General features: G+C 40.1%; 1 protein-coding gene across 4 annotated transcripts in view; it reads left to right on the top strand.

Annotated features, from left to right (window-relative positions):
* The window catches only part of nrg2b (neuregulin 2b), an 86,482-nt gene that overhangs the window by 54,510 nt on the left and 12,070 nt on the right, over positions 1 to 19,902 (top strand). For 2 of the 4 annotated variants that reach the window (XM_033633095.2, XM_033633092.2), the window contains 5 exons: positions 6,749 to 6,807; positions 11,536 to 11,559; positions 15,686 to 15,788; positions 17,415 to 17,544; positions 18,729 to 18,856. In XM_033633095.2, the coding sequence (XP_033488986.1) occupies positions 6,749 to 6,807; positions 11,536 to 11,559; positions 15,686 to 15,788; positions 17,415 to 17,544; positions 18,729 to 18,856 (444 nt within the window). The remainder of the gene's footprint in view (positions 1 to 6,748; positions 6,808 to 11,535; positions 11,560 to 15,685; positions 15,789 to 17,414; positions 17,545 to 18,728; positions 18,857 to 19,902) is intronic. The other 2 variants (XM_078169198.1, XM_033633094.2) reach the window with 1 other exon arrangement.

Below are 19,902 nucleotides of genomic sequence, written 5' to 3'. Positions count from 1 at the left end.
CACTTCCCCTGACAGTGCAGCTGACAGATGGCGTGTATAGACGTGCATGATCAAGAGCTTTGTTGTTATGCTTCCTGTACAATTGGATGTATCTGCTAGAAATCCATCCTTAGATCCTTTGGTGTCTGTTCCAGATCTACACTCTTTGTTTCTTCATTTCCATTTCTTTCTATAAATACATATTTCTGTCCCTTGCTTCCCCCCTTCACTCTCTCTCTCTCCCCCTGCCTTTCTCTCTATCTCTCATCTGATATACCTTCCGGTCATTGCTGAAGGATAAATCAGGATTTTTTTTTTTCATGGTGCTGACAAGCAGAAAACTTTGTTTGAGAGGGTGCATATAGGCATTACAAGCTGCGTATATAGCAATTTAGGAGTACAAAATGGGCAGGACTGTACAACCTCCTGTGCATGATTGTGCTACATGCGAACGCACGGCATATATCAAGAAGCTATGGCAGGCTAGCAAGGTAGCAGCAGACCAGCCAGCAGTTTCCAGAGAGTTACTGTAGCTTCTCAGCTTTGTCATCCTTTGTTGGCCTGTCTGCTTGGGCCAGTGGATAACAGGATGTAAATAAGACGGCTGTCTGTAGACTGTCTGCTCGGCTTGTTCGCTTCAGAGATATGTAGACCCCCACTCACACACTCACACACCAAGACGCTCACGATGCAGTACACCACATGGCACTGGCAGCCAGCAAAAATTGTTAATATCCCTGAAATTTGAGGTGGTATTTGCAAGCTCCTTTGTGCCGACCATGGAAACGTATAATCTCCTCTTCCCTGAAGGGGAAAGTAATGCTGTACTGCAAAATGGAGTCTGTAGGTTAAAGTGGAGGACAGCACATACAGAAAGGCACCCTGGCTAAAACAAAGTGTGGAGGTTAAAGTGGAGATCAGTACATGCAAACATGCCCCCTGGCAAGCTGTTGGCAGTGAAAGCTTGGTGTGTCTTACTTACTCAATGTTCCTTTCAACCTATGTTATAGCTTTATGTGTAGGGTTGCAGATAGCTGTGATCAATCTAAAGCTTATTACGAAACTCTGCCGGGTGCCAGCTGTAAACATTAGCCCATGTATTCCCAGCTATAGGTTAAATATGCCAAATTTCCTATTTGGATCAATAAAGTTTAATCAATCTAATCTACAAATGCCATGAGTTCAGGCTAATATTGAAGCTTTGACATAATGTCCATGGCTGTCTGTGTTTTTTTTCACTCTCTTAAATGTGATGAGCCTTTGTATAATGAATATAACAAAATAAATCACAGGCTTTGCTTTCATTCAGATGGTTGGAACAAAAGGTGTGCTGGCTTTTCTTCCCCTCTGTGCTCGTTCCCAGGGCTGAAAGAACAGTACAGTCGGGGGAGGGGGGCAGGGGGGGAGGCAAGCATGTGCAGATAAAAAAAGGGTGGAGAGAAGAGTGGAAATGAGAGGCAGAAAGAAAAGAGGCGAAGGAGAAAAGAAATGATATACAGTAAAAGCTCTGCCGGCATAGGGCTGCCTCTGCTCCGAGTGTCTCCCACCTCTCTCTCTCTCTCTCTCTCTCTCTGCTCTATTTATAACTCTATGGGAAATTGCTGAGTGGGCTCTTCCGAGGGTTTTTGCTGTAATTGATTCAAAAAGCAAGTTGTCTCTTTAGTGGTGAGAAAGAGGAGAAAAGGATCCCCAGTCAGTTATATAGACAGTATATGCATGGGGGTAGACAGAGGTCCTTGCCTTTTAAACTGGATACATTTGTTGACCAGATATTAAATCACTGTAATAAATACAATACGGCTATTAGAGCTAGAGAGCTTCTGTTATGCTATAATGACTGTAATGGGGCCACACCCATGATATCATAACACTGTGGTTCATCAATTGCTGTGATTCATCTACGGTATAATGTGCGCTGCAGTTGGATCAGATTTTCTATAACATGCCTATTTTTCATTTGACTGCAGTAAAAGCTGATCTACTATCACTTATAGCAATAAAGAGATGAAGTCAATTATGCCTGGCTGGGTAAAAAGCCATGACACTCATTATAACACATAATTCAAGACATTTCAGAATTTGAAGCGCTCTCTCCAAAAGATTTCTTTATTTTCTCAAGGACATCAGTTGAAATGAGGTCCTGTAGTGTTTTGGGTAAAGATAAGGATTCACAGGAAAGAGTGGCAGTATCAATACTTTGCATCAGAAGTAGCAAAAAACATAAAAATATTTTGGACTGTATATGTATATCAATTTTGGAGTGACTGTGATGCAGTGAGGAGCCTACTTGTTAGTTTCAGTGTTGTGAGTTTGATGGCTGTTGCCTGAATATGAATCATATTCAGCCCGTGGTATCACTGACAGCTCGCCACCCATCCAGAAACAAAACACCACATTCTGCAGCTGCATGTAAACTGTTGCTGTTATTTATGCCCGAGAAATACCAAAACCTATTCCAACCATTTTCATGCTCACACACTGTGGAGGGCTCTTTGTCTCTCTGTATCTCTGTGTGTATGTGCAGTATGTGTGTGTGTGTGTGTGTGTGTGTGTGTCAGTCTTCTGTCGTTGTTAAAACCAGTTATATTTTACACATCGCCATTTTTGCATTTGTCAGAAGGTCATTTTGACAAGTCTTCATTTTGTAAGGCTTAGTTTACAGGGTGCATGTAGAGATTTTTTTTGTCGTGACAAGTTTGCGATGGGTTACCAGGCTTTCACACACAAGCACAGCTTCACACACAGCAAGGATGTTGTTTCTGTTGCGGCTGCACTCTCCTATACCGCTACATGTGCATGATTAAACAGGGCACACCTATTTGATTTCCTGCTGGGTGTTTCCACCCCAAGTTTCAGCTTCATTAAACCTTGACCTCAAAATTCACTGACCTCTACAAGGCACAGTCTACTATGTGCTGGTTGGAGTTCTAACCACAGCTGTAACTGTACACTGCATCGTATTGATCAAGTCATAAACAGAAGTATCCAGGAGGCCAGGGATGCAGTATGTTTACATATTCTGTATCAGCGCTGACCCTGAATAGCTGACTATTTGACAATTCGGTCCAAGAAGGATCTAAGGAGCCTGATTTGACTGTCAATACATAGCCTATTTTGGCATAAATTTATGAAGGAGAGCATTCACATATGAATGTGGCGCTAATAGAGCGCTAATTATTTTTTGAATTAATTAACAACTCTGTCAAAATCAGAAGGGCGTGTATAGAAACAGGCCCCAGGAAGTGCACTTGCCTTTGAAGACAATTTCTGCAGTGGCCAAACAGTGGAATTACACTGTCACGTGATGCCCTGTGACCCAAAAAAGACTGTTTCCCACTTACATTTTGAAAGAGATGTCTGTAAATCAGTGGATAAATTTTCTTTCAGTCTGCAGAATGACTCGTTGACTCGTTTTCAGAATTTGATCCATTAGGTCCAATAACATCTTGAAAGTCTAGAAGAGCCACATGATTAAATCATTTTAACCCCATTGAAGTCAGCAGAGCACTAAACCGCAAGTAGCCAGCTTGGCCAACCCTATGGAGTTAGATTTGTGTCTTTATTACGTGCGAGAAAATAAATGTTATGAGAGAAAAAAAATGTTTGAGAGAAAAAGTTTTCACACTGATAGCAAAAAATAATAATATTTGAGACTAAAAAAGTTTTGAGAGAAAGTATTTTGTCATAGAATATAAAAAAAATAATTTGAGATTTAAAAAAAGGTTTCTGAAAAAAAAAAACTCTCTCTCAAAAAACTTTTTTTATACTCTCAATTGAATTGACAGCTGGGTGAGGATCGTCTTGGGGGTCGAATTCAACTGGATTATTCATCATCTGTGTCATCATCTTACCCAGACATTGGAGTCTCTGCTCCCAAATAACGCAGCGCATCTATGCCGGTGAATCGACCATGGTGGATGAATGATTCAGTTGAATTCGACTCCCAACACGATCCTCACTCAGCTGTCAATTCGATTGAGACTGGCCAATAGGAATGTGGCCCCGCTCATGACATTATTTTCGCAGCGAAAGCAAAATCCTGACATGAGAGCAAAGACTAAGGTTTTGAGAGAGAGAAGAAAAATGTTTTGAGAGAAACAATTTTTTTTGAGAGAAAATGTTTTCACACTGATAGCAAAAAAATAATATTTGAGAGTAAAAAAAGTTTTTTGAGAGTTTTTTTTAAATCTCAAATTTTTTTTTATATTGTATGACAAAATACTTTCTCTCAAAACTTTTTTCAGTCTCAAATATTATTATTTTTTGCTATCAGTGTGAACACTTTTTCTCTCAAACATTTTTTTTCTCTCATATCATTTATTTTCTTGCATGTAATAAAGACACAAATCTAACTCCATAAACCCGGTCTCACTCCAAAGTTGTCAAAATCTAGCGGTTGGGTAGTGACTTGCAGCGTCAGTCACCGATGATAAAAGCTGTCCTTTAATGATGGCATGATACTTGGCCTGGCGCCGTTATAGTTTAACAGCACCTGGCGGCTTCACAGGGAAACACGGTGGGACAAGAACAGAAAGTTAAGGCGGCGAAAGTCTGACTGGGGCAAGCGTGAGCGGTGGTGGATGGGTTCAACAAACACCAGCTTTCACCCGGGAGAGCGGTGCTCGTGTCCCATAAGATTATAAAGCCAAACCCTCTTCTTATTCCTCAACCCAACCAGGTGTTTTTGTTGCCTAAACCCAGCCACATGCGTCTGATGTTGAAGGAAAAGAAATGTCCATTTGCGGTGTTGTACTGATGTAGTGCGTTTAATTTGAAAGAGACTGTGTGTAAACGTTAAATTTCCTGTGAAAACTCAAGTGTATTTTGAAATACACACAGTGTGGAAGCAATCCAGATCATCTGGATAATTTTATATGCAGCAGTTGGTCTTATTTGGCTTCCTGCACCACTGGGCAACATTCATAGGAATGAACCGGCCCCACCTCCAAAGCTGTATCCAGGTTTCTTCACACATCCAGGCTTGCATCTCTATCTAAGGGCTAAAAGATCTATTTAGAACCACAAAAAGGAAGGCTATGAAATCAAACTAAGAGCGGTGTTCTGTCTGTCTGAACACGTATTATGAAATATATTTATATGCCAAGGCAAGAGCGTAAATTGTTTAATTGGGTGTTTCAGCTTTTGTTGTCTTGTGTGGGGAAAAAATAGAAGCCACTCTCTCAAATGAGAATATGGATTAGTGACCAAAAAAACAAATGATTAAATAAAGTGTTAATCAGTCAACAATAGGCAAGACTTGACCAATCAGAGAGTCAGAGATGCCCCTATTCCATATGCCATCCACATTTTGTATGTTTATAAAATTGTTTTAGTACATTTTGTTTTAGCACTGCATTGAAGCTGCTCCAGCTATTATATTTATAGTTACAGTGGGACATATGCGTAATGTGAAAGGTGTCACTTATAATGACACATGCTTTATCCCCTATATGAGAGTATGAGACGGTTTTATCTGATTGGTCCAGTCTGACTCCAATCATACTGATCACAACCACCTGTTTGATGAATGTGTGTGTGACTATTGCTTGTTCTGCTTTGTGATGGTCATTTGACCATGCTTGACGATGAAGAGTTTTTTGTCTGATTTTTGTCTTCAGTTTGTTTCATGATGCAGCACCTTTGGAAGTTTGGTGCGCACCCCTACACCCTGTTGGTCCTTTGTAGTGACAAACCCACAGAAAATGATAACTTATTTTCTGCCGCTTCCGCAGCTCATTATGGTTTCTTTAGGCTCATTCTATGAGTGGCCCAAAACTTTAATGTTTAGGTTCACTCTCACAGCTCTCATCAGCCTGATGTCCAATAAAAGCAGTCAGCTGAAACCCACAATATGCTACCTACTCAGCCCCAAACAGCAGACAAAGTTAGTGAAGAAGAAAGTGGAGCATTTAGCCGCTAAAGAAACAGATCAGATTTTCTTAGGAGTTGGTGCAGACTTTCTTTGCATGTTGCTTAACACATCCTGGCTGACATGTTAGCTGATGAAGATGACCTTGTTGTCCTTTGACTTGTTAGATTGTTTTGTTAATCTTTGATAATGTCAGACTCTTGTTTTAAAATAAAAACATCATGAGAACGTACACTTATTAAGAAGAACTGAATGTGATGTTAAAAATAAATGACCCACGCAGCATGCAGGTATATATGCCAGGAAAGTTTTCTCTCGTCTTACTTTGCTTCTGCTTTGTGAAACTCACTTTACAGTTTACTGTTTTTAGACTTATTTTATACTGTATTTAACAAATCTTCCTTTGCTTTGCTTCTTTATTTCATCATGGTTTTAGTCAGAGGTTAACAAATGGATGCAGTGAATGTGAGTCCATAATAACGCAACTGTTAGTGTGTGTTTGTGTGTTTGCGTGCATCTGTGTTTGTGTGTGAGAGGGGTTGGAGGTTAACAACTGTACATTTGACCCCTCCTACTTCCTGCACCACCATCACATGACCCCCATGACTGTGATGATGTCTTAACTGTAGCAGTGATGTCATTTTGATGGCGGTGATGTCACGGTATGCAGGTCATCGCTCTCTCTGTAGTTGGTGGATTGTGCTGTTTCTAATCCCTCATCTCTCTGCTCTCTTATGTCTCCCTCCTTCCCTTCCTCTCTCCTTTGCCCTCCTTTCTATCTGTCCTCATGTACTTCTCCTTCTTTCTCTCCTCCTGTTTTATCCTCTTTCTCTTCCCTCTGTATCTTTAACCCTAACCCACCTCCCTTCCCCCCTCTGTGTCTTGTTTTCCCTCCATCAGGTGTCCCAATGACTATACGGGGGACCACTGTCAAAACTCCGTCATGGCCGGTTTCTACAGTATGTCCATTTGCTCTTGTCTGTCTCCTTCTCACTGAGATGCTGCATGCTACATCGGAGGGGTTGGATGGAGGGAGCGCTGTGTGTGTGCGTGTTTGTTTGCAAACCTGCTCTCGTGTTTCATGTAAACTGACGTAAGTGTGTGTGAATGTGAGTTTGCATGCCTCTATGTCCACCCCTTCCTCTCCTTGTCTCCCCTGGTTCCTCCGTGGTGCTCCTCTGGTCACCAGAAACAAACAATCATATATTTTATCATTTAGAATTTACACCTAAGACATGTTTCACACCAGTTCATCTGCCTGTATTCTTAAATAGTGCACATTACATACTGAGATACTTGACCTAGAAAGCTGCTAAAAAAAACATTTTTTCGTTGTTTCTACTCTTACATTTTAAAATTCTGTGGTTTTTTTTAGCTGTAAATTGCACACAAAAAATTTCTATTGCAGCTTGATCCAGAGAACTGCACAAACAGAAACAGAGGGGACAGAGAATTAACACAATAATAAAAACAGGAGGTTGGATTTATTTGTTTCTGTTGGAACACTTTGTCACTTTTCTTTGTAGATGGTCCATCGGTGCTGTTAAGACTTTTAGCACAAAATAAAAGGCAGATCAAGACTTAACTATGTGAATAAAAATTCTGAATACAAGGTTGAGAGTTCTCACTCTGTGTTTTGCCTCCCTTCCAAACAAAGAGAAAAGTCTCATTGATTTTATATTTTGGAGTAGGAGCACGACTGACAATTGGAGGCTTTAGATGGAGAACAATGTAAGTCCTTCTGACATTGTTTTGAACAGCCGCCAGTCATTACGAGAAGCTACAGTGTGTCCACAATCCAAATAATTTGGCAAGTGAATAAGAATGAGATTTAGGGTCAGAATATGTTCAACAATTCAAGTCTTAATGTAATGAGATTTGAAAACATCACTCATGGTTATATCTATCTGAGGGTCAGTCCCTTTGTGATATTGATTTTCATAGTTTCAGTGGATTCTGTCCTGAACTAAGAGATTAGAGCTTATAGCTTGTTGTTTATACTCTGAGCATCCATGGATCATCTGATAAAATCTTTCATTATGGCATGTGGCTAAATGCTGCTTGACATGTTCCAGGGTTGATTTCTACTATGTTCAAAATGCTGTCACATGTTTTGCTCCTCATTAAAGTTTAATTGAATTAAAGGAATAGTTTGACATTTTTGTTAAATGCACATATTTACTTTGGTTTGTATTATGTGTCTGAAACAACAGCCAGGAAAGATTTGGCTTGGCTTAGCATAAAGACTGGAAACAAGAGGAAACATCTATCCTGGCTCTGACCAACAATAACAAAATCCACCAACCAGCACCTCTAAAGCTCACTGATTCACATATTAAACAGATCGGCGTCCGTGCGAGCTGGCTATTACAACCTTTATTTACATTTATTGTTAGGCGCTGACCTCTAGTAGCAGTAGTAGTTATGAAGTCAGGTGACGTAGCAGGATGCCAAAATTTCTTTCCTAGGATGGCAAAGGCTTCATCTGCTCTACTCTGTCTCTGATTGGGTAGTCGTCACTGCCTTTGGTGGTTGAATTGGTTAGGTTGAGGCAAGAGGAGTGAGATTGGTTAGGGCGGTGGTTCCCAACTGGTCCAGCCAGTGGCGGTGAACAGAGAAAATTCATGATGAATTGAAGCATAGGGGTCCACGTTTAACAACATCAAAACTATATCAAAACATCCTTTTAGAAACTGCCATACAAGTATACAGTATAATCCAAGTTCATTTATCCAGACGCTTGCTCATTGCTTCCCAAACAGACGGCCCTTTCAGGCAGAGAATTAAACTACAAGTGAAATTTAACTGACTCTGTGGACAAAAGCAGTAATTTTCCTCGCTGAACATGGGAGCTGCTGGTCTTTCGATGCCTCAATCAGTTAGTTAGTTTGTGTTATTGTGTGACAATGTTCACTTATTGTGTGACAGTGTTCACTTTTCAGTTCAGTTCCTTGTCCGAAAGAGCCGTCTGTTCGGGAAGTACTGAGCATACGACTGGATTTATCAGACTTGGGTTATATTGCATGAGTTGTGTGAGAGTTTGTAAATGGATGTTTTGACATCTGTTGTTAAAGGTGGCCCCCATTAACTTAAAATTCATCAAGCATTTTTATTCTGTTTTTGGATTCTTTGTTCACCATGTTCACTTCACAAGTAAAACGTTTTCAACATGAATTCTATGTAACACGAGGTGAGTAACTGATACACAAGTGATGGTTTTGGGGGTGAAGCATTCCTTTCCTGTGTTAAGTCTTTGTACATAAGTAAGGTAACTGCCTACTGGCTGTGGCTTCACATTTAGTGCAAAGACATAAGCATATTTCCCCGACGTCAAACTCTTCCTTTTAAAATGTCTTAAAACAAGTCTTCCCAACTGGTCCATCAACGGGGTCCAGATTTCTCCTCAGTCATTAATTCAAGGTCCATGCAATTTAATATATTCAGTGACATACTTGGGTTTGGCCATGTCGTCGAGCTAGTTTTCTGTCTCTGTCAAATAGCTGTCCGCAGTCACTGACTCCATAGCATAAAATAGCACTTCACAATAAAAGCTCTGTGCCAGAAATTCACTGTAATTCAAAATAAAGTGCATTTTTACAAACACGACACCCTGCAACCCACTTTTGGATCGTGGCCCACCAGTTGGGAACCACTGGGTTAGGGTAAAAACATTCTCGGAACCCATCAGCTGTATTCGGCGTCTGACTTCCGGCAAACGGCGATACAGCCTCTGGGGGCAGACCCCGATTTTTTGGCATTCCGGTTTGATTTGGGCGGAGGAGGCAAATTTCCGTTTCCAACTTCCATTTATATATAAGTAAATATGCTGAACCATTGCGATGGATTCAGAGTTTGCAGTGACGCCAATTATGTTCCGCCTCATTAGTTCACCGCACGGACCGTTTATCCTGGCAACAACTGCAGCTGGCTCAAACGTGATTGGTCAATATCATGCGGACTACAAACTACAACCGGAAACCAGGGCTCTTTTGCTCTTCTTCCGGAGGCAAGGACTCCGGGGTTTGCCTACAGTCAATGAATGTGAATGTAGAGTCTGTATATAGAGACTAATTTAACTGTAACTAAATTGTAAACTATGTGTAAAAACTACAACTTGTGGTTTTAGAAGCTGATGTGTCAAACTATTTTTGGGCATCTTCTGGTCTTTATGCTAAGTTAAGCTAACAGTACCCTGGCTCTAGCTTTGTATTTACTGCACAGACATGAGATTGGCATCGATTTTCTAATCGAACTTTTAGCAAGATAGCAAATTTGCAGATGTTCAAAATGTCTAACTATTCCTTTAAATCATAGGGATGCAGTGGGGCATGTTTTGTCACTCCTGTGATTGCATGGGCAGTGACACCGAAACACCTATTGGTATAATCAGGTGATAACCAGAGATTTCAGGACACGTGCATAAAAATTTAGCACTGCACAGAAGGTCCAATGATTCCTGTTGGTTTGGCTAAGTTACTTTCATATATAAAAAGTACTCCTCCCTCCACTGGCTGCGTCATGCTGCTGTTACTGGCTCAGCAATCACAGAGAGATAAAAAAAGAGGGATGAAAATCACCCTCTTCTTCTTGTTTCCAGGGGTTAAACACTGTTGCTCCACGCCATGTTGTCTTGCTGTTTGTCTGTTGTGGAAGTTTTCACGCTGAATAATGTCTTTAAACCAAGAGCAGGTTTTACATCATGAGATATCACACTATATGTAATGTATACTTATTTTGACCCCATCATCCAGCCTTGTCCACATGCTGAAATCTGTCTGCGTGCTTTTATTTTGCACTGTGACACTCTTTCAGTCAGCTGAAGGAACGCTTTCTGCTGTTTTAAATCCATGTTGATTTGTTACCGGTGTGATCATTAAGCACTGTCAGAATGTAGAGTAGTTCAGGTCAGGGCGGACTTAAGATTGGCTGGCTTTTCATATGGGCATCTCTCCTTACAGCCAGTAATGCATGCAAAGCCATGGAAATTGGGAATGCCGAGATGATTTCTCTGTAAATCATATGAAAGGTTATAATAGCTGTACGCAGCAGTAGTGGGACAAAGTGCTATACAAGAGGTATGCTGTAATCAATACGAAGGCACACAATTGCCATTAGTCAAGCGAGTTACAGCGCCCACCCCCATTTGCTGTGCCAGCCTCATCGACTGTACTGTGTTTTTATGTTGGAGAGTAACTCACTGCTTTTTATCTTTTGTTTTCTTGTTTTTTTTTTCCTTTTGTCTTGTTTTTTTATTATGATTTTGTTTTGTATTTCTGTCCGTTGTTTACTCCAGAAATGAGGTCTAGTAAATATAGCAGTAAGTGATGTGGCTTCTTGTCTTGCTGTCTTTGTCCGACTGTCTCTGCATGCCTTTTCCTGCCTGTTGGCTTCTCTTTCCTTCTGCCTTTGGTTCATTTTCTCCCTTCGCTTTTGATTTGGTTTCGTTCCGTTTATTTGTTTATTTTTTTCCTATCATTTCTGGGGGTCACAGAGCTGAGGCTGTCTGAGTTGTCTGTCTGTTACTGGACGGTACACACGTCAATCACTATGATTGACAGCACTAATTAACTTATATTCTGGTTCAGCGTATATAGGACATGAAAATAATCTATCTGCTCCAAAGTGGACATTACACCTGACCCTATCTGTCTCTTTCCTTTTACCACGACAACTTTCTGCGCTGGCAGAGATTCTCAGAATTAAATTAATGGGTATGGAACATTATTATTCATTTTGCTGTGCTTAAAGGGTTTGCCAAGATCCTCTCACAGTCACACATTATTGTGCCATCTTCTTTCTAAAACCAACAACTGGGTCTCCCTCAACCTGTCCCTCTTTTTCTCCTGCCCACTAACCTGCTTTTAAGACACGTAACCTCCCCTATCTGCATGCACTCTTCTTACAGTCTGACAAATTTGGACAAGCGTAGACAAATTAACTGGGAAGGACGCATTAATGAGAGAAAGTGCAGAAAACACAATGTAATGGGCCTGATACGAATCAATGCTGTGTTTACCTGGACACCATATCAGAGCAAAAGCTACCTTTCTTTGTCCAAAAATCAGAGAACGTTTCACATTATCGATAAATACAAGTATCTGGCTCGTCCTCTGGGCTTTGGCAATGTGCGTATTGGCTTCAGCAGCCTGTCGAATAGAAACATGCAAGCTGCGAGTATTTTTGCAAACCGTTGCCAAGAGCGAGCAAAAGGCCTGACCACATAGTCTGTCCTTATTATTCTGCCCTTGATTGACTCAGTGTCAGAGTCAAGAGCTCGCCTGTCCTAAATCACGATTGCTGTTGGCTCCACCGTGCCAGCGAGCTCGCCTTCCCATTTCCCTTTGCCTTTGTGTATCAGTACCCTGTGACACACACACAATGCCGGGCCAAGGCTCTCGTAGGCTTGTCAGTCCCTACAGAGGCCCTTTATTTAGAAACCCCCCCTCTCCCCTCCTCCCTCGCCCCCTTTCCTTCCTCTACAGTGGCGTGTCTAGAGCTTTTTGAGGGAGGGGAGACAGGAAAAGGTGAGGTGAGGTGATGATTTAGGTAAAGGGGACAGCGTTTGATTCACCTGCCCCTGTTTCAAGCAGATCTCTGAAATACAGTAAATCAATAAAGTCAGCTTTCTGATGTATTTTACTGTATTTTCAACTAACTTTTTTTCCCATAAGAACTACAGCTAGATAAACAGTCTGATAGGTGTCACTGTGTTAAGCTTCAGTTTTGAAACATTTAAACTAACACACGTTTGTGTAAGAGAAGCTTTATGACATTGAAAAACAATGATTTATCTTCAGTGACTTTAATTCGGCCATAACCAACAACCCAAGGGCGTCTATAATCCAGTTTTAGTTGATAAGGGGACAAAGTCAGGCCAATCTGTGGTTTCTGGGGACTAGTTTCTCCCTGGGCCTTTTGCCCTGGACACGCCCCTGCTCCCCTCTCAGTCCTTGCTCCTCTCCCTCTGTCTACATGTCTCCTCCTGCTCCTCCTTCCTGACCTCTTAGCCTTTCCTCCTTTTTCCTCCCTCCCTCTTCCCCTCATGTTCTGTTCTGTTCGTTGCTCCCTCTGTCATTGTGTCGTTGCGCTTTCCGTTCTGACACAGAGTGTTACACCACAGCAGGCCCAGAAATCTAAATTAACCTAGATACACCAAGATGGAAAAGTATTCACACCGCATCACCACAAACCTGTTGGAAGTTAAGTAGTTCAGTGTAATGTGATCCAAATCTGTCTGGGGATGTTCCCAAATGCAGGTTCCAACCGTGACATTAAAGTGCTGTAAACAACTCGTCCTGTCACCAGCAAACACTTTGTAGACGTCCTACAAATCTCTCAGATGTAGCTGGGGAATTGTAGGTGAGCAAACAATAAAATGTAAAAGAACTATATTGACTACTTAAAAAATTATTTCTATTGGCCAGTTCAATCGCCTCATAAGGAAAAGTTAATTCAATCAATCAATCAATCAAACTTTATTTATATAGCACATTTTCATACAATAAATTGTAACACAAAGTGCTTCACAGAATAAAAAGACAAATGTGCAATGTCTGAGAGAACTGAGGTAATGCCATCAGTGAGGAAACACTGGAGGTAAAATATAAGTAAGAAAACCTAAAAATAAAAGTGTTAAAAAAAAATAGCTAGAATAAGAGTAAATAGAAATAGCAATAAAATATATAAATAGAAATAAAAATAAAAATAAAATAAATAAATATATATAAAAATACATAAATAAAAGTATATAGATAAATAGAAATAAATTGCTAAAAAGATCACTTTAGAAGCATATAAGATATATAACTAAAAGTTATCAATAAGAAATAAATAAAGAATTTAAAATATATGACAATGATAAAATGTCTAAAAAAGTTCAATAAATAGATGAGAAATAAGTAAATAAATAAGATTGACTTTTATGGTAGCTTATATATCTAAAGCTAAAACAGTCAAATTATTACATAATATTAATGGAGAACTCAGAAGTAACTATTACAAGATACTGTAGTGCATTTCATGGCAAATTCACTCCAACATCTAAAAAAAATGACTAACACCATGGATTTTTGGAGGTGGCAGCAAAACGCAGCTTTCAGCCTGCTGTTATGTTACTATTTTATTTTAAAACTAACAAAGTTTAGAAATTAAAGATGTTTGCATTAACAAAAAAATTGAAACCTCACTCTCAGTGGGAGTCAACAGGTTTAATTTCTCTTTCTACCTTTTGAAATGTCACTGTTTATACTGTAGTCTTTCTTACCAAAATAATCTCCAGTATGACCACCACAGTGTTACCTAAAAAACTTCGAACTTAGTGTCGTACAAGTTCACGCTTTACAAGAGCTTGCTCAAAGTTTACTTCACACAAATAAAAATTAGTTCACATTCAAAGTTTACAGTCCCAAAAATGTAAGTCTTCCTTTTTATTTTTATTTGATGTGTCGTCTCAAATTTGTTGCCAATGTGGCCGACATTTGGACATTTTTTAAAAACCTGACGGGCATTATTTGCATAAAAATGTGAGATTTTTTGTCCATTGCAATCTGTACTGATTTACTCATGAAGCTCCTTCAAACATTCTAGATTTGGATTCAGCAGTACTAGTTGCTGCGCTGTCTGAAATGCGAGTTGTACTAATGTTAGCCAAGCGCGCAGCTGTTGTAAATCTTCTGGTGCACACATTGTACACGCTCACGTTCGCGTTAATTCATTGCAAACGAATATGTTCAGTTCACCATTCACTAAAAACATGTCAGATGAATACGTTCCTTTATGATGAAAGCGTACAAAAACATTATCTGGTCACACAAGCACAGGAAATAAAAGGTAAAATAGCGACAGATAATTAAAGCACATATACAGTATATTCCTGTAATTAATAACATAAATTATTGTCCAAGACAGTCACAGTTAGGGTTGGCACCATATTGATATTATATAGATATAGTAATATTAAACTAGATATCATGCTAGATTTTGGATATCTAAATATTAAGTGTTGTCTTTTCCTGGTTTTAAAGGCTAAATTACAGTAAGGTGATGTAATTTTCGGAACTTACCAGACTGTTCTAGCTGTTGGACTATTTGCTGTTGGACTATTTGTATTTACCCACTTAGTCATTATATCCACATTACTGATGATTATTAGTGAGAGATTCACAAGTCAACCCTAAAATGCAAATTCAATATCGATATCGAGATGTTTGATTAAAAAAATATAGTGATGCTTATTTTTCTCCGTATCGCCCAGCTCTAGTTACAGTTATGGTGAGCTCTGTGAATACCAAACTTTTATCCTCTCAGGCCACTGTGGTGTCAACACCTTGAACAAAAAATGCTTTTATAATTTTTTCATTGTGATGACGTGTCTTTTAATTATTCCATTCATACAGGCATGCATTCAGATCCCCTCCAGTGCCATCTGTAGCATTACATCCCCATGGCCATTGTAGAAACACGTGTGTAGGGACAGCAGGAAGTCTCAGTCAGGATGCTTTTCATCATAATATTTCTGAGCTTGTAGAATTACTCCTGTGTTGTAGTAGCACTGTTTGACTGTAGTACAGTTAAAACTGAGAGGCATGTGACATGATAGAGCAGGAGTTGTTTCACAGACAGACAGCACAGGGGATATGATGGCAGCAGATAATAGTGAGAAAAAAACTGTTTCTGTAGTTACCATCAATGGAGTAAGGCTCATGCTGCTCGTGTGTGTGTCTGTGTGTGTGCGCGCGTATTCTTGTCTGTTCTGTGACTGTCTGTCTGCCAATGCATGGGTGTGTGTGTGCATGTGAACATGTGTGTGTTTGTATGTGTGTGTGTTTCTATCCACAGAGGCTGAGGAGCTCTACCAGAGGCGGGTGCTGACAATCACGGGCATCTGTGTGGCACTGCTGGTGGTTGGCATCGTTTGTGTGGTGGCCTACTGCAAAACCAAGTATGTGTCTCTGGAGGAACCATGACTGTCTTTTATGAAAGGCTCAAAACCTTTAAATTAACCCACTGAAAAAAACAACAACAAAAAAACCCATTGTAATGCACTTCCTCTTTTCATGCTGTAGAGCAGTGGGGGAAGAAGTATTTAGATCCTTTTCTTAAATAAAGTACAAACTGAAAAATAGAAATTTACTGTATGAGCTGGTCAAGGTCGAGCTTGACCAGCTCATACAGTAAGTAGTTAGGTCTAATGGTTCCCAAAGTAGGGGTTGGGGCCCCTACAAAAGGGTTTACAAGTAGGGTTGGGGGCCAGTGTGAAATTTTTCAAACTGGTTTGATATTAAGAGCCGAACTGGTATACCGAATTTTACCCACTTGACTCAGCAGCCACTCTGGACTAGAACATAATGACACTTTGTCTTAACAGCAAACAAGCGTCCGGCTATTATGTTGCATCGCATAACAACGGAGCTCTTTGTCCACACTGAATACATTAAATGTGCACTTCTGTCACGTCATGTAAACAAACCACATTGCCATCAACTGATCAACTGTGCTCTGCAGATCAGACGTAACTGCTTAAAAGAAGAGCGAGTAGCCATCTTGCTGTCTTCTTACGCTTGTAACATTACTTTTTAAAACAGAAAACATGTTCGATATTGTGAAATTTACTGGAAATGACACATAATTTAGCCAACAGCAAGTAGCTAGTAGCTAGTTTGTTATTAGCATTGGTCCTTTACATTAGCATCCCTTAGATCTTCTTCGAGCCAGCTGACACCTATGTTGGTTTTTGTTGTGAAATAAAGAGGTGTCAGCCATTCCTTTTCCATAGCAGTGCTCTCAAAGCATGCAACATGTGGCCAATTAATAGAAATAGGCCGTCCAACAAAACTTCAGCTCCAAACGGTGCACAGCATCAGCCAGTTAGGGGACCTCTTCCGTCAGGTTCAAATCTAAAATGCTGCCATATTGGTGCAGTTGTGTTTTTTTTTTGAGAGAGACTAACTCTGCTGTGTTTCCTCTTATCACTGCCCAAAAAACTCCTTCATGTTTCCCTCCTCAGCTCATGGCCAGTCAAACTGTTGTCTCTGTTAGTCCATTATGTTCATCACGTTGTTATATTGCTGATTACTTATGTAATACATGTTGCATTTAGCACCGTGACGCCGTCAGCAAAGGTTGCAGATATAGGCTACTTTCTAATTTACCAGATTGTTTCATAATGACAAATGTTGGTTCAGCATTTATGGTTTAAGCTAGACCACCAAACTGGACCCACAAATCCAGACATCGACCCAATCTAAGGGCTAGTGAGCAGAGGTGTAGTGATGCCAGAGCACACCAGAACGACCACTTTCTTTCTTCAAGTGAGGAAATACAATATTCACAGTTTGTATTAAATTATTGAATTTAATTTACATTTTTTAAGTACATTGATGACATTACTGTAACGATAAAACAGTCATGTGATGAGTGGAGCTAAGTCATGAAAGCTATGGAGAGAGATTGAAGGGTTTTTTAAAGAGCAGTTTAAAAAAGTAGCGAAATTAGTCACTTTTGCCAGATCACTTATTTCATCACTTTTGCCAGATCACTTACTTTTCCCTCATCACCGTCCCTCCAGGAAGCAGAGGAAGAAGATGCACAGTCACCTACACCAGAACCAGAATCAGTGTGTGGAGCAACCCAACCGCATGCTGGCCAATGGACCCAACCACCCTGGTCCCGGTCCCGAGGAGATCCCCATGGTTGATGTGAGTCCAAACAATAGAAGCACGCAGCAGAGGCAGGTACAGGTGATGCTCAGGTCAGGTTTCACTGACAGGCTGAAAGTAACGTCACCTCCTGATGACCCTGCACTTCATGCTGAGAAGACACACACAACTGGTCGCTCCTGACAGGGTCAAGAGTTTTGCAGAGGCAGAACTGCTAGCAAGGCAGAAATAAATAAGTAACCACGATTTTTCTTTAAAGTGGGACCTACTCCACTCATTTTCAAGTTCATACTTGTATTTTGGGTTTCTACTAGAACATGTTTAATTGCTTTAATGTCTTTTATTAGAGATGCTATATTGTGCAAGAGAAGTGGTGGTTGCCAAACTGTACCAAAGACATTTTTGGCATCCATGATTTTTTTTGTTTTAGCTTCTGGTAGCCAACAATAACAATAATACAGCACAACAAAAACAGTTTGCAGTTATCTATCAGCTGCCAATCAAAATGCATACAAGTCACATTTTGAAATCTCCAGGCTGACTTTGCTTTATTACCGAAGTGCTGCTAAAATAAAGCCGGATATGCCTGTGCTTTTGATTAAATATCACTGTCCTATAAATAGGATTTTGGTGTCAAAATTTCCAGAACACCCTCAGATATTCATTGATGCTAAATTAGGAACAGAAGAAGATTGGAGAAGACTGGATTTCAACTTTACCTGAGCAAACGGCACAGGAAGTCCACAGAGCCTCGGCCGGTTCATGTGTCTTTAGGTGGAGTCACCGGTACACTTTGTTTAGCTTCGGCACTTAGATTTAACTCTACCAAGAAGCTCCTTTTAGCCTTCAGAGCAGTTTTGCCTCTGCAAGAGTCTTTGTGTAAATAAAACTCTGATCCACTGACAACACATGGAAATATGGTGGCACAGAGCTGACAGACGTTAAAGAGAGGGCAGAAACACCTACCATTCTCCTGGAGACATAAGGTGCATGAGTCAGCATAATAGCAGCAATGAAAACAGTGAGGAGAGACAAGAGATGAGAGTTAACAAAAGATCTGTGCAGGAAAATCTCTCGTCATTAGACATCACTTTATATTCACGTGTACTTAATCTAAATTTACTGTATGATGTGTTTTGGAAAATATAAACATAAGTAACAAGTATTAAAATATGTTTGTGTGTGTGTGTGTGTGTGTGTGTGGGTTTATGTGTGCATTGCAGTACATTTCCAAAAGCGTCCCAACGACAGAGTGTGTGATCAGCCATGGAGCTGAGGGTGCAGGCAACTACGCAGGCAGCCGAATGTCTACCCGCTCCCACCACTCTACCACTGCCTCACATGCTTCCAGGTAGACCTGCTGCCACACATGCACATCCACATTGGCATGTATACACAGATATTCCTAATTCCTGTATTCCTATATTCCAAGTTTTTTGTCTTACATTTTCAGTTATGAACAGTTTTTATTGGGACTATTTTTTTGTAGAAAGCAGCTCCAATGAGAACTGCTGGCAGAGAGGTCTGTGGATTATCCAGAGGAACAGGAACATTGTCTCTGGAAAGAACCATTCTGGGTTTTTTTTGGTTTATTTTGTTTTGTTTTAGTGCCAAAAATAATAATAATTCCATTTATTTCTATTGTAATAAGTTGGCAGCAGAAATCTCAGCGACAGCTCTCACAAAACCTGGACAGTTAAAACCAATGCTGCCTGCGTGGGTAGAAACCACAAGAGCTAAAGGCTGATTTATAGCTGTATGTAGTCTCTACATGGAGCCTACGCTGTAGCCTATGCAAGTACCCCACACCATTGTGAGCATTTACTCCATTGTGGCGGCGTGTCTGTGTTGCTCTACAATTACGCCTCCAAAACACTAGTTGGCGGTGGGGTTTCTAAGCCACTGTATTGTGTCTCTGTGAAGTACAGAAAGTTTTATTCAATTCGACCAACACACCTAAAACATGGCTTAAAAGCAACAATATTTAACAAAAGTACAAAATTCAGCCCCATTATAACTCACAAGGTTTACAGAAAACAATTGTCTTTAGCCAGACATGTTTTCCCCACAAATACAACATGCTAACGTTATTAGCATGAGCCTGTGACATTTTACATTGCGTATCTTAGCCAAGGTGCGGGTTTATTAATTTGCACATTGAAAATAAAATACAAAAAAATATGCAATAGAAGTAGTTTCAGTGCCTGAAAGAGCTACACATATAATAAATCACACACAAGACTTCAGTGCTGTTTTGTGGGGCCTTTATTGCCTTCCTATGACATATCTAATTGTAAAACAAATCTATAAATCTATGAAATAAAAACAAAATTAAAGCTTTGCTTCCACTGAAGGAAATGTTTTTCAGTTTACAAAAATAAACAGGAGGTCTGTGTC

The sequence above is a fragment of the Epinephelus lanceolatus genome, chromosome 7 (genome assembly GCF_041903045.1).
Source record: "Epinephelus lanceolatus isolate andai-2023 chromosome 7, ASM4190304v1, whole genome shotgun sequence".
NCBI lineage: Eukaryota > Metazoa > Chordata > Actinopteri > Perciformes > Serranidae > Epinephelus > Epinephelus lanceolatus.
Note: the sequence above shows the minus strand (reverse complement) of the source record. Positions and strands in the feature narration are given on the sequence as shown.